The sequence below is a fragment of the Protopterus annectens genome, chromosome 5.part1 (assembly GCF_019279795.1).
Source record: "Protopterus annectens isolate FY-2018-M chromosome 5.part1, PAN1.0, whole genome shotgun sequence".
Classification (NCBI taxonomy): domain Eukaryota; kingdom Metazoa; phylum Chordata; order Ceratodontiformes; family Protopteridae; genus Protopterus; species Protopterus annectens.
The window spans coordinates 249,332,792-249,351,815 of NC_056736.1; the positions used below are offsets into that span (position 1 = coordinate 249,332,792).

Consider the following 19,024-nt stretch of genomic DNA (forward strand, 5'->3'; position numbering starts at 1 on the left):
CTGTATTACTGATTTATAAAATGAGGTGGGTGGTTCCTCCTCATCTGATTCTTGTGGGAGCATGAAAGCAACGGACTAGGACAAGATAATATGAATGTGTATTATTTAATGACAATTTTTCTTTTATTCAGTTAAAGGAAACCAACAAACATTATAACAGGTTAAGGAAGTGAATAAAAAAGAGGTACTTTCAACGGAGAAGAATGGCCGAGTGAATTATTTAGATTACCCAGAGTTTTATAGTTATAAATGGATAACTTTGCAGACAAGGATATTGCCAGCCAGGTTGGGTAAAACGGACACATTTTTGCTAAGCAATTACTGGTACTGTTTAATAGTACTAGTTATGTTCAAGTCAAAGTCTTCTATAAACAGTTATTGCTGCTTGATGTTTAGAGTAAGTTAATATTCTAGATCTAAATTTCATACGGTGTATACAACTACAGAATATGTGTATATTGTAAACATTGTGAAGGGTCATCCAGCTTTAATTTCTGACCATGTTACATATGGTTAACATTTAGTGCATATTCGAGTGCCTTCGTATTTAGACAGGCACTGGCATTTTACTACCTTTTATTTAAAACTAAAGCTATTTGTTGACTAACAAAACTTTATCAGAAGGGCTTCCAAGATGGCTTGACATTGAATAACAGCTTAATTCTAGCTCTCCCCATGTGAAAACAGAAACTCAGCAAAGAAAGCTGGTGGACTTATATTTCTGGGTAAATTACAGTAACTGTCTATTAAGTGCACTGCCTGGATGCCAGGATAAAAGAAATAGAGAAGACCTGAGAGAAAAGCAGCTACAAAAGGTGAGGAAAAACACTGCATGGGAAGAATACTGCAGCTGCCAAACAAAAGCAGTGCAAGACTTGACTTCTAGTAACCTAGAGGAAAGTACAAGACGACTGCACACAGTAAAATAAACAAAAAGTACAGTTGTATACACTTACCATAAATGCAGATGTTACAGTGTATTCACTGTTGCAGTCATTACATTTGGGTAATCTGCCTGCAGGTAGCCCTCAGCCGGCCTGATATCAAAGTCTTTGGTCCTGCTTCGGATGCTGTCTTCTTCCATGACGTCAGGGGTATAAAGCATGCAGCTGACACCATTACATCAGTTTTTCTTGCCCCAGATGTCAAGTGCCCCCATAATGGGAAGCAATTATATATGTGTATATATATATATATATATATATATATATATATATATATATGTATAAGGGTACACCCCCAACAAAAACCAAATACACCAGAAAGCTGAAATACACTAAACAAGAAGGAAGGTATAGCACACAGAAGTCAGGGGGCTGGAGGGAGGGTAACCAGGACTGCAACAGTGAATACACTCTAATATCTACATTTATGGTAATTGTACACAACTGTACTATGTTCTTCGTGTTTCACTGTTGCAGTCATTACATTGGGTAGATTTCCAAAGCTAAGGAAGGGAGGAGGCAGTTAGAGAGCATAAGGACCAGCTATTAAGCCCTGCAAGACTGCAGTGGCAAAACCAGCTCTAGATTTAGAAAAAATAGGCAAGTGGTAATGCTTGGTGAAGTATGTACAGAGCTCCAGGTAGCAGCTTCTAGGATGTCTCTGGTAGGGACACCTCTGAAAAAGGCTGTAGAAGTAGATGCAGCCCTGGTGGAATGTGATCTTATTCCCTGAGGGATAGGTTTTCCATGGTGCTTATAGCAGAAATTAATGCAATGACCTATCCACTTAGAAATGGTTTGCTTTGAAATGGCCCTCCCCTCTGCCCCAGCAGCAAAGGCGATCAATAGTTGCTCAGTTTTTCTGAGAGGCTTAGTCCTGTCCAAATAAAATCTAAGTTGTCTGTGCACGTCCAGAGGGTGCAGAATTTGTTCTCCTTGTTCTGTGGATTAGGAAAGAAGGTTGGAAAATGAATGGACCGATTAAGGGCCACACTGGATACCACCTTGGGCATAAAGGACAGGTTGGTCCTGACGGACACCCTGTCTGCATGGAAGATGATGAAAGGCTCCACTGCCATGAGGGCCTGTAATTCAGACACTCTTCTTGCTGAAGTGATGGCTAGAAGGAAGGTTGTTTTCCAAGAAAGTAATTTCAACTCTGCAGTTGCAGCTGGCTCAAAAGGAGGTAGAGTGATCTTTTCCAATACAAAAGTAAGGTCCCAGGCTGGAGTAGGGGCTCTCCTGGGTGGTCTTACATTTTTGGCCCCTCTGAGGAATTGTTTCAGCAGGGATTGAGAGAAGAGTGGTGGCTCAGTATTATAATGTGCTGAAATGGCTGAGGCATGAATTTTTAATTGATGAGAAGGAAAGGCCTTTGTGGAGCATCTCTGTTAAGTATTGAAGAATATGCGGTAAGCTGGGCACAGTTGTACCCATCCTCTGCGTCTGGCTCCAGGAACAGTATCTTTTCCACTTTTCAGCATTGGATTTTCTAGTACTAGGCCTCCTTGCCTCCAGAATGACATCTAGCACCTGCTTACTGAGGAATGCTATTGGAGAGCTCAGGTAATTAGCCAGGCTGCAAGGTTCAGGGTTTGAAGCTGGGGATGCAGAATCTGGCCCTCCTGCTGGGACAGCAGGGAAGGGGTCTGAGGCAGGTGCCATGGTTCCAACATTGAGATAATGTGCAAGAGGGGGTACCAGTGTTGGCGTGGCCAGTCTGAAGCAATCAGTATTGTCCTTGGTTTGTCCTGTTTGTTCTTTAGCAGAACTTTCAAGAGGAGAGGCAGAGAGGGAAAGGCATAAACTGAAAGGACAGGGCATCCACTTTCCAGGCTTGTCTGTGGGGAGTCCTTGTGCAAAATTTGTCCAATTGGTAGTTGTGAGGGGAGGCAAACAGGTCTGTCTCTGGGTTCCCCCATTTGTTTCTCAAAATGTTGAATATCTTTGGTTCCAGTTTCCACTCGTGTAGGTCCATGAGCTTTCCTCTTCGGTCGTCTGCCAGTGAATTGAGCTTGCCTGGCAGGAATTGAGCTTGTAGGTGCACTTGGTAGCTCAAGGCCGTGTTCCACAGAGTCATGGCTAGTATGCAGAGAGGGTACGAGTGGGTTCCCCCCTGCTTGTTTATGTACCACAACAGTGGTGTTTGTCTGTCTTTACCACTAATTGTCCTGGAAGAACATGGTCCTTGAAGGCTATCGGAAAATTCTGTACAGCTAACATTTTTTGTTTGATTGATATGCAGCTGCATTTGACTCGGGTTCCATTTGCCCTGAACGCACTGCCCTGCCAAGTGAGCCCCCCACGCATAGTCTATTGTGTCTGTTAGGATTTGGGCAGCAGAGGATAGAGTGAATGTCAGTCTCTTGCTGTGGTAGCAGGCCTCTGCCCACCAAAGGAACTCTGTCTTTATACAAGGAATGATAGGAATCATTGATTCCAGGTCCTGAGAATGTTGACACCATAGGCTTTTTAGATACCATTGTAGTTTCCTCATAAGCAGTCTTGCATATGGAATTAGTAGGATGCAAGAGGCCATGAACCCCAGAGCTTGCAGGATTTTCCTTGCAGATAGCTGGGTCTTTGTGGCCAGTAGTTTGAAGTAAGCAGTCAAACTTGTTTCTCTGGCATGAGGTAAGCCATCTGGGAAGTTGTGTTCAAGTTGCTCCCAGGAATACAATTTGTTGGCAGGGTACTAGATGAAATTTCTTTTCGTTTATGGTATACCCCAGTGAGGTTAGCAGTTTCTTTACAAATGCCAGATGACTTAGTAGCAAGTCCTGGCTTTCTGCCTGAATTAGACAATCGTCCAGGTATGGGTATATTTGAATATTTCTTTGCCTGCAAAATGCAATGACTGGAGCTAGGCACTTTGTGAATACCCTGGGCGCAGTAGATAAGCCAAAGAGAAGTGCCTGTAGCCTGCTCTGAAGCGTAGGTATTTCCTGCAAGATTCCCTTATTGGAATGTGCAGGTGTAAGTCCAAGGTTACCAACCAGGCATCTTTGCCTAGCATAGGAAGCAGCTGATGAAAAGTTAGCATTTTGAATTTTGGGATTACCAAAAAGGTGTTCAAAGTAGAGATGTCCAGGATAGGGCGCCAAGAGCTGTCGTTTCTGGGTACCAGGAAAAGTCTTGAGTAAAAACCTTGCCCCCCCCTTCTTCTACTGGGACAGGTTGAATAGCCCTGATACTTAGAGAGAGAACCTGCTGTTGAGCCTCTGCCCACTGATTTGGGGGTAGGTCTGGCCAACCGTTTGGGGTTGGTAAGGTGTGGAGGTGGAATCTGTATCCTTGGGAAACTATATTTAAAACCCATTTGTCCTGGGTAATGAGTGCGCAGTCATTGTGACAGTTTCCCATGGGGGGGTCTTACTACTTCCAGCTTTGGAAGTGGGAGCCCCCCACTGCGCAGGTCTGTGAGTACTTGAGACTGTAGCCTAAGTGGTCTGCTGTTCCTAGGTTTGGACTGAGAAGGCCTGGAAGAGACAGGAAAGGACCAATTCTTAGAAGGCCAAGGCCTACTAAATCTGTGAGGCTGTACTTGCAGGAAATCTTTAACAGGTTTGCATATATTTAGCTTCTTCTTCCATCTTTTTAAGTACTTCAGCTTTGTTGCCAAACAGGCTGTCATGGTTTAAAGGAGCATCGAGTAATTTAGCTTTAACATGATCTGGCAAATTTTGCTCCTTAAGCCAAGCATGCCTTCTAAGAACAGAGACAGTGACAGCAGCCATGAAAGATGCTTCTAGAGAGTCAAAACCACATTGCAAAGTAGGTTTAACAACTTGTTCAGCAGAATGCATTAAATCCTTTAATTCTTTATTTTCAGCACAGTCAGGAATCAACATCATTTTCTGTTTAAGTAGACCAATAATATACTGCTGATACCTTAACATATGAAACTGGCAGTTTAAGACCCTAATGGCCAAAGTTGTGCAAGTGTATACCTTCTTACCCCATCTGTCCAAGGCCCTAGAATCTATCAAAGGGGGTAGGGTTTTTGGCAGTAGTAGCCTTAATGTCTTTAGGTCCCTGTGAAATGGTCTCTGGGTCCACAGTAGGATTCTTGAAGAGGAACTTGTGAGAGTTAGGTACTCTGTAATATCAGTCAGGTTCCCTGGGAGCCAGGCTAGATTTCAGGAAGGCATCTACAATGTCCAGAACAGGAGGGATAGCTAAAGGCCTGTGTTGAGGTAGGAGTAAGAATTCCCTAAGCCTCTTTTTGGCGTCCGAGTAATCCTGGCTTTCCCAGTGGACATTGCTCCCTAAGTGTGTGCAAGGTTTCACCAAAAGAAAAATCTTCTGGAGGGGAAGCAGAGGGTATGGAACCCTCTGCATCAGAATCCTCATAGGTAGATCAGGGCAAATCTTGGAAATCAGAAGAAACAGAATTTTCAGAATCCTGATCAGAAGAATCAGAAGGAAAATCAGTTCTAGGTCTCCTTAGAGGGTGAAGGCTGGCTTCCCCTAATTAAAGTAATAAGGTCTTCAGCCATTCTTATTTGTTTTTTAGGCATATGGGCCTGAACATGCAGTTTGGATGTCGGTTTTCTAGGCGTGGGTCGAGTTTTAGGCCTTGAAGAAGGAGTCAGCTTGAAATGCAAGTCAGTAGGCCTGAATACACCCTCAGAAGCCGGTGCCTGCACAGCGGCTCAGGACCCATCCAAGGTAGAGAGATCCGCAGGTTCCATAGTTGAAGCATCTCATGACATACCAGACTCCGAATGGGTCTCAGTAGAGGCCTGTGAATCTGAATTGGCAGGTATCGGGGCTGCGAAAGCGCCTCACTGAGTACCAGCGAACTGGCAACTAGCTTAACGGAACAGTCATTGGCAGCTTTGGACCTATGCAGTCTCTCTGTCTTTATCTTTACGTTTTTTTTTGGAATGTCGGTAGTCGGATGGCTTACCGAAGCCATTTCTGGATAATTAAACAGAATACCAAAATAATTTGATGCAAAAAAGAACAGACGACGAATAGTTCGAGGATTGAATTAAGGCACAAAACTGACAGCAAGAGACATCGTGGTCTGGGCCTAGGCAAGGAATGCAGTACGAATGAAAATCTTTATGAGGTATTTGCTTTCCACAGGTAATACAATTGTTAACTTTTACTGACATCAGTTTAGAGCAAGAAAAAGGATCCCAAACAGGGTACTTAGCTTTTTGGAAGACTTTGGTTCTGAAACTCAAATGAAAATTTCAGGAGTCAGCTGACCGGCACTTGCGAACTGCTTCTACTTCGGGCACCCCACGGCAAGAAAGACTGATGTAATGGTGTCGGCTCCATGTTTTATACCCCTGACAACCTGATGTCATGGAAGAAGAGACAGCATCTCATGCAGGACCCAAGAGTTTGATATTCAGGCCGGCTGAGTGCTACCTGCAGGCAGATAACCCAAATGTAATGACTGCAACAGTGAAACATGAAGAACATCACTGACAGTATATTGGCTCAATTAACAAAAGAATGGAGAAAATGGAAGTAGCTTTAAACAGATATTTAGATAAGGTGATACACTGCAAAAATCAGAAGTCAAAATGAAGAGAAGGCTGGCTGAATATGAGACTGCTCAAGAAGAGATGTTTCAAAAAAATAATAGAATTAAAGGACAGAGCACCTGGGGAAAACCAGAGATTTATGGCTGTACCAGAGAAGTTGGAAGGACTAGACTATTAGTTTTATGAAAGGACAAATATGCAACTGGACTAGTATCCCACAGCAGAAGTTGTTAATTGAAAGGGCACCTCATGTGTATGCTCCAACCTGGCTATGAGAAAGCAACCTAGACCTTTAATAATAAAGATTCAAACCTACCAGCAGGATGAGTTGATTCTGACAAAACTGTGGCAAAAAGACAAAGTACTAGAAGTGAGAGACAGCAGAGTGTTTGTGGAGAATGATTATTCATTGTACACCAGACAGAAGAGGAGTAAATGTATTACACAACTTAGGGAATGTCGAGCAGCAGGTGTGAGATCCAAACTGCTGTACCCAGCTATCTTCAAAATATTCTTCCATGGAGGGACAAAATCATTTTTGATGAAGTACATGCTAAGGAGGCAATACCAAAGTTTGTCAAACAAAAAGTAAACTTGGCCATAAAGACCACAAAGAGACTGTTAGTGAAACATTTTCCAATGATTCAAAGGAAAATGCCTGAGTAAAGGAAAAAGGCACAAGAGTCAACTGGAAGAACTGAGAGCACATTGGAAATGAAGCAGAGAGACAACTGGGGAGATGGACATGATCAGGAATAAAACCATTAACTTGGAAACTGACAAATGTGGGATTACAAAGCAATAGAAATATTGGTGAAACATGACAGAACAAGAAAATCTGGACATACTGGAGACTTTTGGAATTTGTTAAATGTGTAGGGGACTCGTGTATGCCCTATTTCATATGTCATTAATGTTCAGAAAAATACTTAGTTTACTTTCTCCCTCCTCTTCCCATCTCCTAAGTAAAACACATTTTTTCCTTAATGGTACTATTTTTACAGTGCTTGATCTTCTTTGTATGCTATAAATAAAGTTTTCACAGATATGTTTTAGTGTAATGGGGACACTAATGGAAACAGGTGCTCCTGTTTTTTTTTCTCCCTTCTCTCTTTCTGCTTGTTCATTTTCAAGAAATGTTAGCACTGCAATGTAAAAAAAAAAAGTCTGGTTAAAAGAGCATGACAAAAGAAAAATTAATGTGTTTTTTCTCATTCTTGCACAGGGGAATGACTGGATTAAGGTCCGTAGCTTGATCTAGGAACAAGCTAAGAGAAAGCACTGTGTCTTGTCAGTTTGGGACACTTGCGCCTACTAGGAGGGTAAAACCTCAAAATGTGAAGCTGTACATAGTTTATTGTTAACAGATTTTAGGGGGTATTGAGGGTGCATTTATTTTTTTGTTTGAGGGCCTTCAATAAAAAAAAAATAGTTATGTATTTGCCATAATGTTCCATCTGAGTTGTTGCTTTTCATTTGTCTTCAACCTGTGGGACTTCAGCAGAGAGCTTGCAATACCAAAAGCACCACCCTCATCTCCAGGACACTGATATGCAGACTGGTCTATATGGAACCATGTGCCTTGGACCGTCCTTTCCATGCGATGCCCGCCCACCCAAGCAGGGAGGCATCTGTGATCGCGGGGGAAGGAAGAACAAAAGGGCAAGCCCAGAAGGTCGTCCGTAGACTGAAGCCACCATAGAAGACAGTCCTGGCACATCGAGACAACTGAATAGGATGCAACAAGAGAAGACTGAAAAAGGACCACTGAACTGCTAAGGTCCACTGAAGAACCCTCATGTGGAGGCATGTGGTTGGGAGAAGGGTGATTGTGGCTGCCACTGACCCTTACGCCTGAAGAACCATACCTGCCGGGGGAAGCTGGGTGTGTAGAATGTAATGTACATGATAATGAAGTGACAATAACCTGCCGAGGGCAGAAACACCCTGCCCTGTGTAGTATCCATCCGTGCCCCGATAAAGTCCAACATCTGAACAGGTGCAAGTTGTGACTTGGCAAGATTTATTGTGATGCCCAGGGATGGAGAAAGATGGAGAAGACAATCCCTGGCCTGAATTAGTCGATGCCTGGAGGGAGTGGAAAGGAGCCAATTGTCCAGGTAAGGAAAGACCCGAAACCTCTGGAGTCACAGTTGAGCCGTCAACTACTGACATCACTTTGGTAAACACCTGGGGGGCAGTTGTGAGTCAAAAGGGAAGCACTCTGAACTGAAAACGACTGGCTCCCAGACGGAAGTGAAGAAAGCGTCTGTTCATCTTAATGTGATAGTACGTATCCTGAAGGTTCACAGAGTACATCCAGTCACTCATCTGCAGGAAGGGCAGAATGGACTGAAGGGTGACCATCTGAAACTTTGTCATAGCAATGGACAGGTTCAGGGTAGAAAGATCCAGAATGCGTCTTAAGCCCCCCCCCCCCATTTTCTTTTGCATCAAAAAGAACCTGGAATAAATGCCTGATCTGGACTGGTCTGGAGGGACAGGCTGGATGACTCATTTTGAGAGCAGCCTGGTGATTTCTATGGCTGCCTCCTCCTGCTGACTGAGTGGATTGTCTGGGAGGTGCTTCTGCGGAGAGGGAGGATGAAGAAATGGGATAGAGTAAGGGGGTTGAGTAACCTCTGGAAATTATTTGCAGCACCCAGCGATCATCCGTGATAGACTCCCACGCTGTTGGGTGCAGTGATAGACACCCCCCCCCGACTGCCTTCAGAGACTAGCAGTCGGGCAATCCATCAGGATTGCTGAAAGGGTCTATCCGAGAATGAATCTCTTGACCTCTGGTTCTTCGGACCCCCTCTGCCACAAGGGCGACATCTGTCATATCTCCCTCTGCCCCTGGGGGAAGATGAACCCTAAGCTTCCTGGGGAAAACCCTGAGACTTCCGAAACCACATCTTCTTCACGCCATGCTGATTCCTCGAGAAGAATCTTTGTGGAGTAGAGAAGTGGATCTAGTTGACAGACAAGATCTTCCCCATCTTTCTCATTGTGGGTCAACATGTCACCAACAGTTTTACCAAATAAAGTGGAACAACTGTAGGAAGCATTCATGAAAGATGCCTTAAAGGGCTCCGAAAAGGCACAGAGTCAGGCATGCTGCCTAATGGCCACACCCATCCCAGCAGCCCTACAGGCACCCTCAGTTGCATAAGAAAGGAGACTCATGGACGTGTTAGAAACAGCAGTTAGGGTGGCCACGCGGGAGAAGAAAATCTTTTTCCCCCTCTGCCGACATGGACCCTGGGCAGACTCCGCGACCTCCCTGACCAGGTCCCTCTGCAGTCTGATAACTTGGGCCAAATAATTCAGCGCATGTAAAACAAAAGGTGGCTGAAGCGTAGGGTCGCTTCCAAAAATGATGAGTCACCCTAGACTACCTGACTAATCAACACACTGTGTGTAAAGTCAAACTTGTAAGCTAGCTGAAACATTTCCACAAAGAAATGCGAAATAAATGGTTGTAAACCTATGGCATACAGACAAATTCTACCAATTTATTATATGTACTGTATGCACTGATTCAATTTACCTCAAACTTGTCCAAACAGCAGTTATAAAATTTCACAGGCAATGCAGCATTTAGCATGGCCACTGTGCACATTCAAAAGTAAAGCAGAAAACTGACAGCTGCAATCCCTGTTCAATTTACATTTGGAAGACATTTTTCTTATTTCTACAGCTTTTTATCTCCGCGTGTGCCGGGGGTATGTAGAGTTCAACAAGCTGGTGTTCAAACAAGGCAATGCATAATTATGCTGAGTTCACTATAAATATCTACATATTTGAGGAGCCAGATTTGGCTTCACTTTGTAGCAGTTTTGCCTCAATTCCACTGAAAGCAAATGCATATATCTGTACAGTTTACATTTTACATGCTTTGATATTTAATAGATTTTTTGACGCAGTATTTTATGAAAACAAAAACATTTAATATAGCTTTCTGTATATTTTACTGAAAAAATTTGCAAATTTCTCCCAGCCTTGTTCACATTTCTGTTCTAAAAACAATTATTTTTTTTTTTACCTTAATACCACTTATATACACAGTGTATCTATCTGTAACAAGAATACCACAAAACTGTATCAAAAACATTGAATTCTCAAAATCCTGACATTTCAAGTAAAACCATACAAGTACAATGTTGAATTAAAATGAAATAAAACAATTACAAATAAGATGTGTAAGACATTGAGTGTTCCCCCTACTCTTCCTCACCTTCATACTCTAAAAATTCACTAATGTTGCATTTGCTGTACAACTGAAAGAAGTTATATTATACTATAACGAGAGTATGACTGTAACGTTGGTATATACAGGGTTGAAGAGTCTTGGGGACAAAGCTCTCTATGTTAGAGTTGTGGGGTACAGACTCCCTACATTACAAACTGTATTAAGCTTTTACTACTTTTGATACTTTAATCTGTTTCTTTCTATTTCAGAATAATTTGTCACTTCAGTATTATGCATTACATGAAATTTCAGTGATTTGAGACCCAGTATTGTAAAATAAGGGAGGGGTGACAAAACTCAGATACAAAGGACTATCTGTACATTTTAAATGGTGTGGATAAAGAGGAAACCATATAATAAAACACTTGGAAAAGCAGAAAATTATATAACGGGAGGAATGAAGGTTTTGGGCTACTGCATCAGTGGTAGCTATATACATCAATTATAAATTCTCAGCAAGGATCAAGCTTGGAAATGGTAGGCCCTTTTCAGGAGCAAGTAGTTTTGATCAGAGATTTCCTGCAACATTCGGTGCTTATATCATGTTCTAATAGCTTTGAGTGTTGTTTTCCATTTTTGAAATAATGTGCTTCACCAACCTTAAATGAATTGGAGGTTTGTGGTTTTGCTTTCCTGGCCAAAATTCAACTTACACAAACTTACCTAATGTGAGTGCAATGCATAATTTATACTGCATGCCTCCACCTCAGTTTTTTTTTTTTTTTTTTTTAACAGCAATTTAACTTACCTTGGAAGTCAGCTTGAACCCTAGTACACTCAGAGCAGTAATAAACTTTCTGACATCTTCAAATCTGCTGGCCACCTCAGCAATTTTTAGAACACTCCTGTAAATGTGAAAAAACAGTAAATAGTGTCATGCATGACAATACTGTCTGACCACGAAAACCTATAAGAAGCATAGATATCTGTTTTACTTCACCACTTAGCTCAGTGTAGTAAAAATTAAAATTATCTACTTACCTTAAAATGTAACAAAAGACAAGCCAAATGGCTCAAAACCTTGTAAACAGTAATAAAAATAAAAAAAAGCAAGTCACCAAGGCAGTATTTGCGTGAAACAAGTTTATTTAACATTAAACACTGTCAAAGTAAAATCAACTAAGCGCTTTCGCCAATAAACATGAATTGGCTTCATCAGAGTCACTCAGTTATGATGCAAGTTCCTTTATATACTCTAATTACTTAAGCAATTATTCATGATTTTGCTTGCATCAATGAAATTACCCTGAGTAAACAAATATATACTTCCCCTGAATATGTTGTATACAAACAACATGCTGTAAACCACAATAATCGGTACATTTAAGATAAAAATATCAGTGTTAATACTAATAATGAACATAATAGTATAAAACAGTTAAAAAAAGAAACTTAAAAATGTTTACTGTTCACAAGTTTTTGAGCCACTTGGCTTGGCTTTTGTTACATTTTACTTATTTTGAGCTCCATGGCCTTTTTTTTCGGGAGGAAATGCTTTGAGCTCCATGGTCTTTTTTTGGGAGGACAAGTACAGTTTTGTACCTACCATAAATGTAGATGTTCGAGTGTATACCCTGCTGCAGTCATCACACTTGGGTTATCCTGTCATCAGGCGGTCCCGCAGTCGGCCTGAATTCCAAAGTCTTGGTCCGGCGTCGGTTGCTGTCGCTTCTTCCCTGACGTCAGTGCGCCAGGGGTATATAAGAGGCATCAGACGCCATTTTCTTCAGTTTTTCTTGCCCCAGATGTCAGGTGCCCCCCCCCCCAAAAGATGGCCAGTAGATAGTACCAATAATAAAAGCTTAGCACAAACAAAACATCCCTCCAGCTATAAGCAAATGCACCACAAAGGTTGTATCAGATTTTAAGGCATTGAAAGGTTTTAGTTAGGTCAGAGGGGATGGAGGGTAACCTGGACTGCAGCAGGGTATAAACTCGAACATCTACATTTATGGTAGGTACAAAACTGTACTATGCTGCAGTCATCACACTTGGGTAGAATCCCAAAGCTAAGGATGGGAGGTGGAGTCAAACAGGGTTAGAGGAGGCTAGAAGGCCCTGCAAAACTGGAGTGGCGAAGCCAGCTCTAGTCTTAGAGTAAAGTGGTAAGTGATAGTGTTTGGTGAAGGTTTAAACTGAACTCCAAGTTGCAGCTTCCAGAATATCCTTGGTTGGCACCCCCTCCCCCCCGAGAAAGGCTGTAGATGTAGCTGCTGCCCTGGTGGAGTGGGGCCTTATGCTAGCAGGAACTGGTTTTCCATGATGGGTGTAGCAAATACATATGCAATGTCCTATCCATTTGGAAATGGTCTGTTTTAAGATAGCCTTTCCTTGTGATGCTGTAGCATAGGATACAAAAAGTTGGTCAGATTTTCTGAAAGCCTTAGTTTTATCCAAGTAGTAACGTAGTTGCCTGTGAATGTCCAAGGAATGCAGGAGTCTTTCTCCTTTGTTCTGTGGATTTGGAAAGAAGGTGGGTAAGTGGATGGCTTGATTTAGAGCCACACTGGATACCACCTTTGGCATAAAGGAGGGGTTAGTTCGTAGAGAAACTCTGTCTTGATGAAAAATGAGGAAAGGCTCTACTGCCATTAGTGCCTGTAGCTCTGAGACTCTTCTGACTGAAGTAATTGCTAGCAGCAGGGCAGTCTTCCATGATATAAACTTTAAGTCAGCTGAGAAAGCTGGCTCAAAAGGTGGCAGCATAAGTTTTTCCAGAACAAAATTTAGGTCCCAAGTTGGTGTTGGCGCTCTCCTGGGAGGCCTAATGTTTTTTGCCCCTCTGAGATACTGCCTTAGAAGTGGATGTGAAAATAAGGGAGGATCCGTGTTGTAGTGAGCTGAAATAGCTGAGGCGTGATTTTTAATAGATGAAAAAGAAAGTCCTTTGTGTATCATCTCAGTTAAATATTGTAGAATCTGTGGCATGTCCGGCTGAAGGGTATTTTGGCCTTTAGCTTGGTTCCAGGCGCAAAATCTTTTCCATTTGTCTGAGTAGGCTTTCCTGGTGCTGGGCCTCCTGGCCTCCAGAATGACATCCATAACAGCTTGTGAAAGAGGGGCTGGCTGGTTGCTTAGGTGATGTGCCATGCAGCCAAATTTAAGGTTTTGAGCTGGATGTGTAGAATCTGACTGCCTTGCTGTGTGAGTAGATGAGGAATTTGTGGTAAAATCCATGGTGGGCCATGTTCCTTAGTAGTGGGTACCAGTGCTGGCGTGGCCAGTCCGGGGCAATGAGTATCATTCGAGGTCTCTCCATCCTGACTTTCAGCAGCACCTTTGTGAGAAGGGGCAATGGAGGAAAGGCATATACTGTCAGCATTTTCCAACTGAATGAGAGTGCATCCACTTTCCAAGCTTGATGGTGAAATGTCCTTGTGCAAAATTTTGAAAGCTGATGGTTTTGGGGGTTGGCAAACAGGTCTATGTCTGGGTGCCCCCATTTCTGAGTTATCATTGCAAATACTTGTGGATCCAGTTTCCACTCGTGGGGATCCATGATGTTTCTGCTTAGGTCATCTGCCAATGTGTTCTTTTTTCCTGGCAGGAATTGAGCTTGTAATTAAACTTGGTAAGCCAGTGCTGTGTTCCACAAGGTCATTGTTTACCTGCACAGACGGTAGGAGTGTGTACCCCCTTGTTTGTTTATGTACCACATTACTGTGGTGTCGTCTGTCCTTATTATAAGCTGTCCTGGATGTAAGAGGTCCTTGAAGGCTGTCAGAGCATTCTGTACAGCTAGCATTTCTTTTTGATTGCTGTGCAGATTCCTTTGATCTGCAGTCCATATGCCTTGACCGCACCGTCCTGCCATGTGTGCCCCCCCAGACATAGTCCGATGCATCTGTTGTCATAGTTTGCCTGGCTGGGGGTAAGGTGAAAGGCTGACCCTTGTTGAGGTGACATGCCTGTGACCACCATAGAAACTCCTGTTGAAGGCAGGGAATGAGAGGTATCATTGTTTCCAAGCTGTGGCTGTGTTGAGTCCATATGCTTTTTTCAGGTACCATTGTAATTTCCTCATATGCAGTTTTGCAAATGGTATTAGTAGTATGCAAGATGCCAAGAAGCCCAAGGCCTGCAGAATTTTTCTTGCAGGGAGTTGGGTCTTTGTTGCCATTATTCTGAAGTATTGAGTTAGTTGTAGCTGTTTGTCTGGCGTCAGATAAGCCATCTGTGCCGTTGTATTCAAGCTGGCACCCAGGAATGTCATTTTGTGGGGGCACTAGTTATGATTTCTTTTCGTTTACTGTGCACCCTAGGCAACTTAGAAGGTGTTTTACAAAAGTCAGATGTTGTAAGAGAATGTCCTTGCTTTCTGCTTGGATGAGGCAGTCGTCCAGGTATGGGTATATTTGAATTCCTCTTTGTCTGCAGTATGCAATTAGTGGTGCCAGGCATTTTGTGAAGATCCTGGGTGCAGTAGATAAGCCAAAGGGCAGTGCAGAGAATTGGTAATGGGTTGAACCTGCAATGAAACAGAGGTATCTTCTGCAATTTTGTCTGATAGGGACATGCAGGTATGCCTCCTTGAGGTCCAATAGCCAAGCTTACTTGCCCAACATGGGAAGAAGCTGCTGTAGTGTTAGCATCTTGAATTTGGGTACTTGCAAGAAGGTGTTTAGAATTGAAAGGTTCAGAATGGGTCTCCAAGCATTGTCCTTTCTGGGGACTAGAAAGAGCCTTGAGTAAAATCATTGGCCTTGCTCCTGTGTAGGTACCAGTTGAATGGCTCTCATGTCCATGAGAGCTGTAATTTGTTTTTGTGCATCTGCCCATTGATTTTGTGGCAAGTTTGGCATTCCTTTTATCCTTGGCAAGGTGTGGAAATGGAATCTGTATCCTTGTGAGATAATGTCTAGGACACATTTGTCCTTTGTGATGATGTGCCAGTTGTCTATAAAAAATGCTAATTTTCCTCCCAAGAGAGCTGCCAAGAGATTTTTGCTTGGCAGTTTGAGGTTTAAGTCATTGTGTTCATCTTCTAGTAGTTTGGAACCTGTCTTCTCCTCCCTTCTGTTGCAGTGCCCCACTGGCGAGGTTTGTAAGGGATTTGTGCTTGTCCTCTGCCCCTTGGGCATCTGTATTTACCCCTCTGTGGTCTGTCAGAAGCTGGAAAGGACCAATTTTTTGCTGGCCAATTTCTGCTGAAGTGTGGGGGTTGTACCTGTAAGAAATCTTTGACCGTCTGCATAGATTTTGCCTTATCCTCCATTTTCTTTAAAACTTCTTCTGCTTTAACCCCAAATAAAACATCCTGCTGTAAGGGTGCATCTAGTAACTTTGCTTTAACATGATCAGGCAGCGTTTGTTCCTTTAACCAAGCATGCCTACGTATAACAGACCCAGTAACAGCTGCTCTACAGGAAGCTTCCAAGGAATCAAATCCACATTGTAAAGTATGTTTGCCCACCTGTTCAGCTGCATGCAACAGATCCTGCATTTCTTTGAATTCAGGCTGTTGAGGGTGCGTGCTCATCTTTTGTTTTATTTGAGACATTAGGAATTGCTGGTATTTCAGCATGTGAAATTGAAAATTTAGTGCTCTCATAGCTAGAGTAGCGGAGGTGTAAATCTTCTTTCCCCACCTATCTAGTGCTCTGGAGTCCCTTTCAGAGGGTATAGGATTTTTAGCCATAGAAGCCTTAGCCCCTTTGGGACCCTGGGAGATTGTCTCTGGGTCAGTAACAGGGCTTTTGTAAAGGAATTTGCGTGAGTCAGGCACTCTAATATCTATCTGGTTTGGCTGGAGCAGGAGGCAGAGAATCTGGATTTAGACTAGATTCTAAGTAAACATCATCCACAATGTCTAAAACTGGAGGGATAGCAAGTGGTCTGTGCTGGGGGAGTAAAAGAAATTCTCGGAGCCTTTTCTTTGAGTCGGAGTAGTCCTGACCTTCCCAGTGGAAATGTTCCCTCATGGTATGTAAGGTTTCCCCAAAGGAATAGTCTTCAGGAGGAGAAGCTGAGGGAATGGAATCTTCAGCGTCAGAATCTTCATAAGGGGGAAAGGAGTAATCCTGTTCCTAAGAGGAGCCTGAGGAAATAGACACTTGATCATAGGAGGCATAATCCTCCTCTTGTCTAGGCCTTTTGTCTGGGGGGGGGGGGTTGGGAACCCCTGATTAAAGAAATCAAATCTTCAGCCATTTTAAGCATCTGTTTCTTAGGCATGGGGCCTTGAACTGGAGACTGATGTGCAGCCTTTTTTGGTTTTAGAGGAGTCTTAAGCTTAGCATAAGATTTTATGGTGCGAGTAGTCGGTCTGAAGACACCTTCTGTAACCGAAGGTGTTTCCGCAGCACCGGCTTCTCCTTCTGCAATGTTGTCGGTAGGGCCTAAAGAAAATGGCTGCGTCGGCCTAGAACTCTCTGCTTGAGAATCCGAAGCGGTCTGGGGTTCCAATTCTGCGGTAGTCAGGGGCTGTGTAGGCGCCTCACTGAAAACCGGAGAACCGGCGACCAGCTCAGCCGAGGCCTCGGAGTCTGGCTTGGATCTAGGCTGCCTGTCTTTATCTTTGCGTTTTTTATGCACGCCGGTAGTCGGTTGTTCCGACGGCATAGTGTAATTTCCTACCGAAGTAGTGTCATGCGAAATCAAAGTGTCGCTTTATAGTTCGCTTATTGAACCTAGCACAAAACCGACAACCAGTGACGTCGTGGTCTGGGCCTAGGCAAGGTATACAATAAGAATGAAAGTCCTTATGAGGTATTCGCTTCCCACAAGAAATGCAATTGTTAACTTTTTCTGACATCGGACTGAGGCAAGAAAAGGTTCCCCAACAGGGTACTTAGCTTTGAAGACTTCGGACTGAAATTCAATTCAAAAATCTCAGGTGTCGGCCGACCGGCACTTGTGAAGTGCTTCTGCTTCGGGCACCGCGCAGCAAGAAGAAAATGGCGTTGGATGCCTCTTATATACCCCTGGCACACTGACGTCAGGGAAGAAGCGACAGCAACCGATGCCGGACCAAGACTTTGGAATTCAGGCCGACTGCGGGACCGCCTGATGACAGGATAACCGAAGTGTGATGACTGCAGCAGGGTAACACGATGAACATCGCTTTTTTACAGCAATATTTTGGTTCTTAGTAATCATAGAAACCTTGCTGGTTCAACTTAACCAGTCTATTCAGATACTAACTTCTGTAGTGATGGAAGGAAGATCGACAAGAGAATCTGCCAATACCCTGACTGGCTCACAAGCTGAACTGTTTACTCTGCATTCTCCAGTGGTCCAGGAATCAATGAGGACCATTCCAGCAACTGTAAGGCTAGATAGAGTTAATACAAACCTGAATGAATGGTTTACAGCGTTTGAAGCAGATTTTTTTTCAATGAAAATGCTATTCCCAATCAAGAAATGTCATTAAAAATATAGTTAAGTACCTATGTTAAGCTTTATAGAAAGTACAGAACACCAACTAGACAAAGTACAGTTGAGTACACTTACCATAAATGCAGATGTTAGAGTGTATTCACTGCTGCAGTCATTACATTTGGGTAATCTGCTGGCAGGTTGCCCTCAGTCGGCCTGAATTCCAAAGTCTTGGGTCCTGCGTCGGTTGCTGTCTTCTCTTCCATGATGTCAGGTCGTCAAGGGTATAAAACATGCCAGCAGACGCCATTTTCTTTAGTTTTTCTTGCCCCCGATGTCAGGTGCCCCCCAAAAAGGTAGCAATATTTTATATATATCTAAAAAAAATACATGCATCAATATAAACTTTACCTTCATCTACAAGCAAATACACCACATAGGTTGGAGAAGATAGTGAAGGAAAGATAAACTTCAGAATGACAGGGGATGGCGGGAGGGTAAACTGGACTGCAACAGTGAATACACTCTAACATCTACATTTATGGTACACAACTGTACTATGTTCTTCGTGTTTCAATGTTGCAGTCATGACATTTGGATAGAATCCCAAAGCTATGGTTGGGAGGCTGAAGCTAAACAGCATTAGGTGCGGCTATAAGGCCCTGCAGCACTGCAGTGGCAAAGCCTGCCCTGGACTTAGAGTAGAGAGGCAAATGGTAATGCTTTGTAAAGGTGTGAACAGAACTCCAAGTAGCAGCCTCTAGAATGTCTTTGGTTGGTACTCCTGTGAGAAAGGCTGCTGAAGTAGCTGCAGCTCTGGTGGAATGAAACCTAATGCCCTTGGGCACAGGTTTACCATGGTGTAAGTAGCAGAAACTGATGCAGTGGCTTATCCACTTTGAAACTGTCTGCTTTGAAATAGCTTTTCCTTCTGATCCTGCAGCATATGACACTAGTAATTGCTCAGTTTTTCTTAGAGCTTTAGTCCTGCTCAAGTAGAATCT

General features: G+C 43.1%; 1 protein-coding gene across 4 annotated transcripts in view; it reads right to left on the minus strand.

Annotated features, from left to right (window-relative positions):
- The window catches only part of RRP8 (ribosomal RNA processing 8), a 537,272-nt gene that overhangs the window by 72,185 nt on the left and 446,063 nt on the right, over positions 1-19,024 (minus strand). For all 4 annotated transcript variants that reach the window (XM_044072929.1, XM_044072930.1, XM_044072928.1 and 1 more), the window contains exon 7: positions 11,452-11,548. In XM_044072929.1, the coding sequence (XP_043928864.1) occupies positions 11,452-11,548 (97 nt within the window). The remainder of the gene's footprint in view (positions 1-11,451; positions 11,549-19,024) is intronic.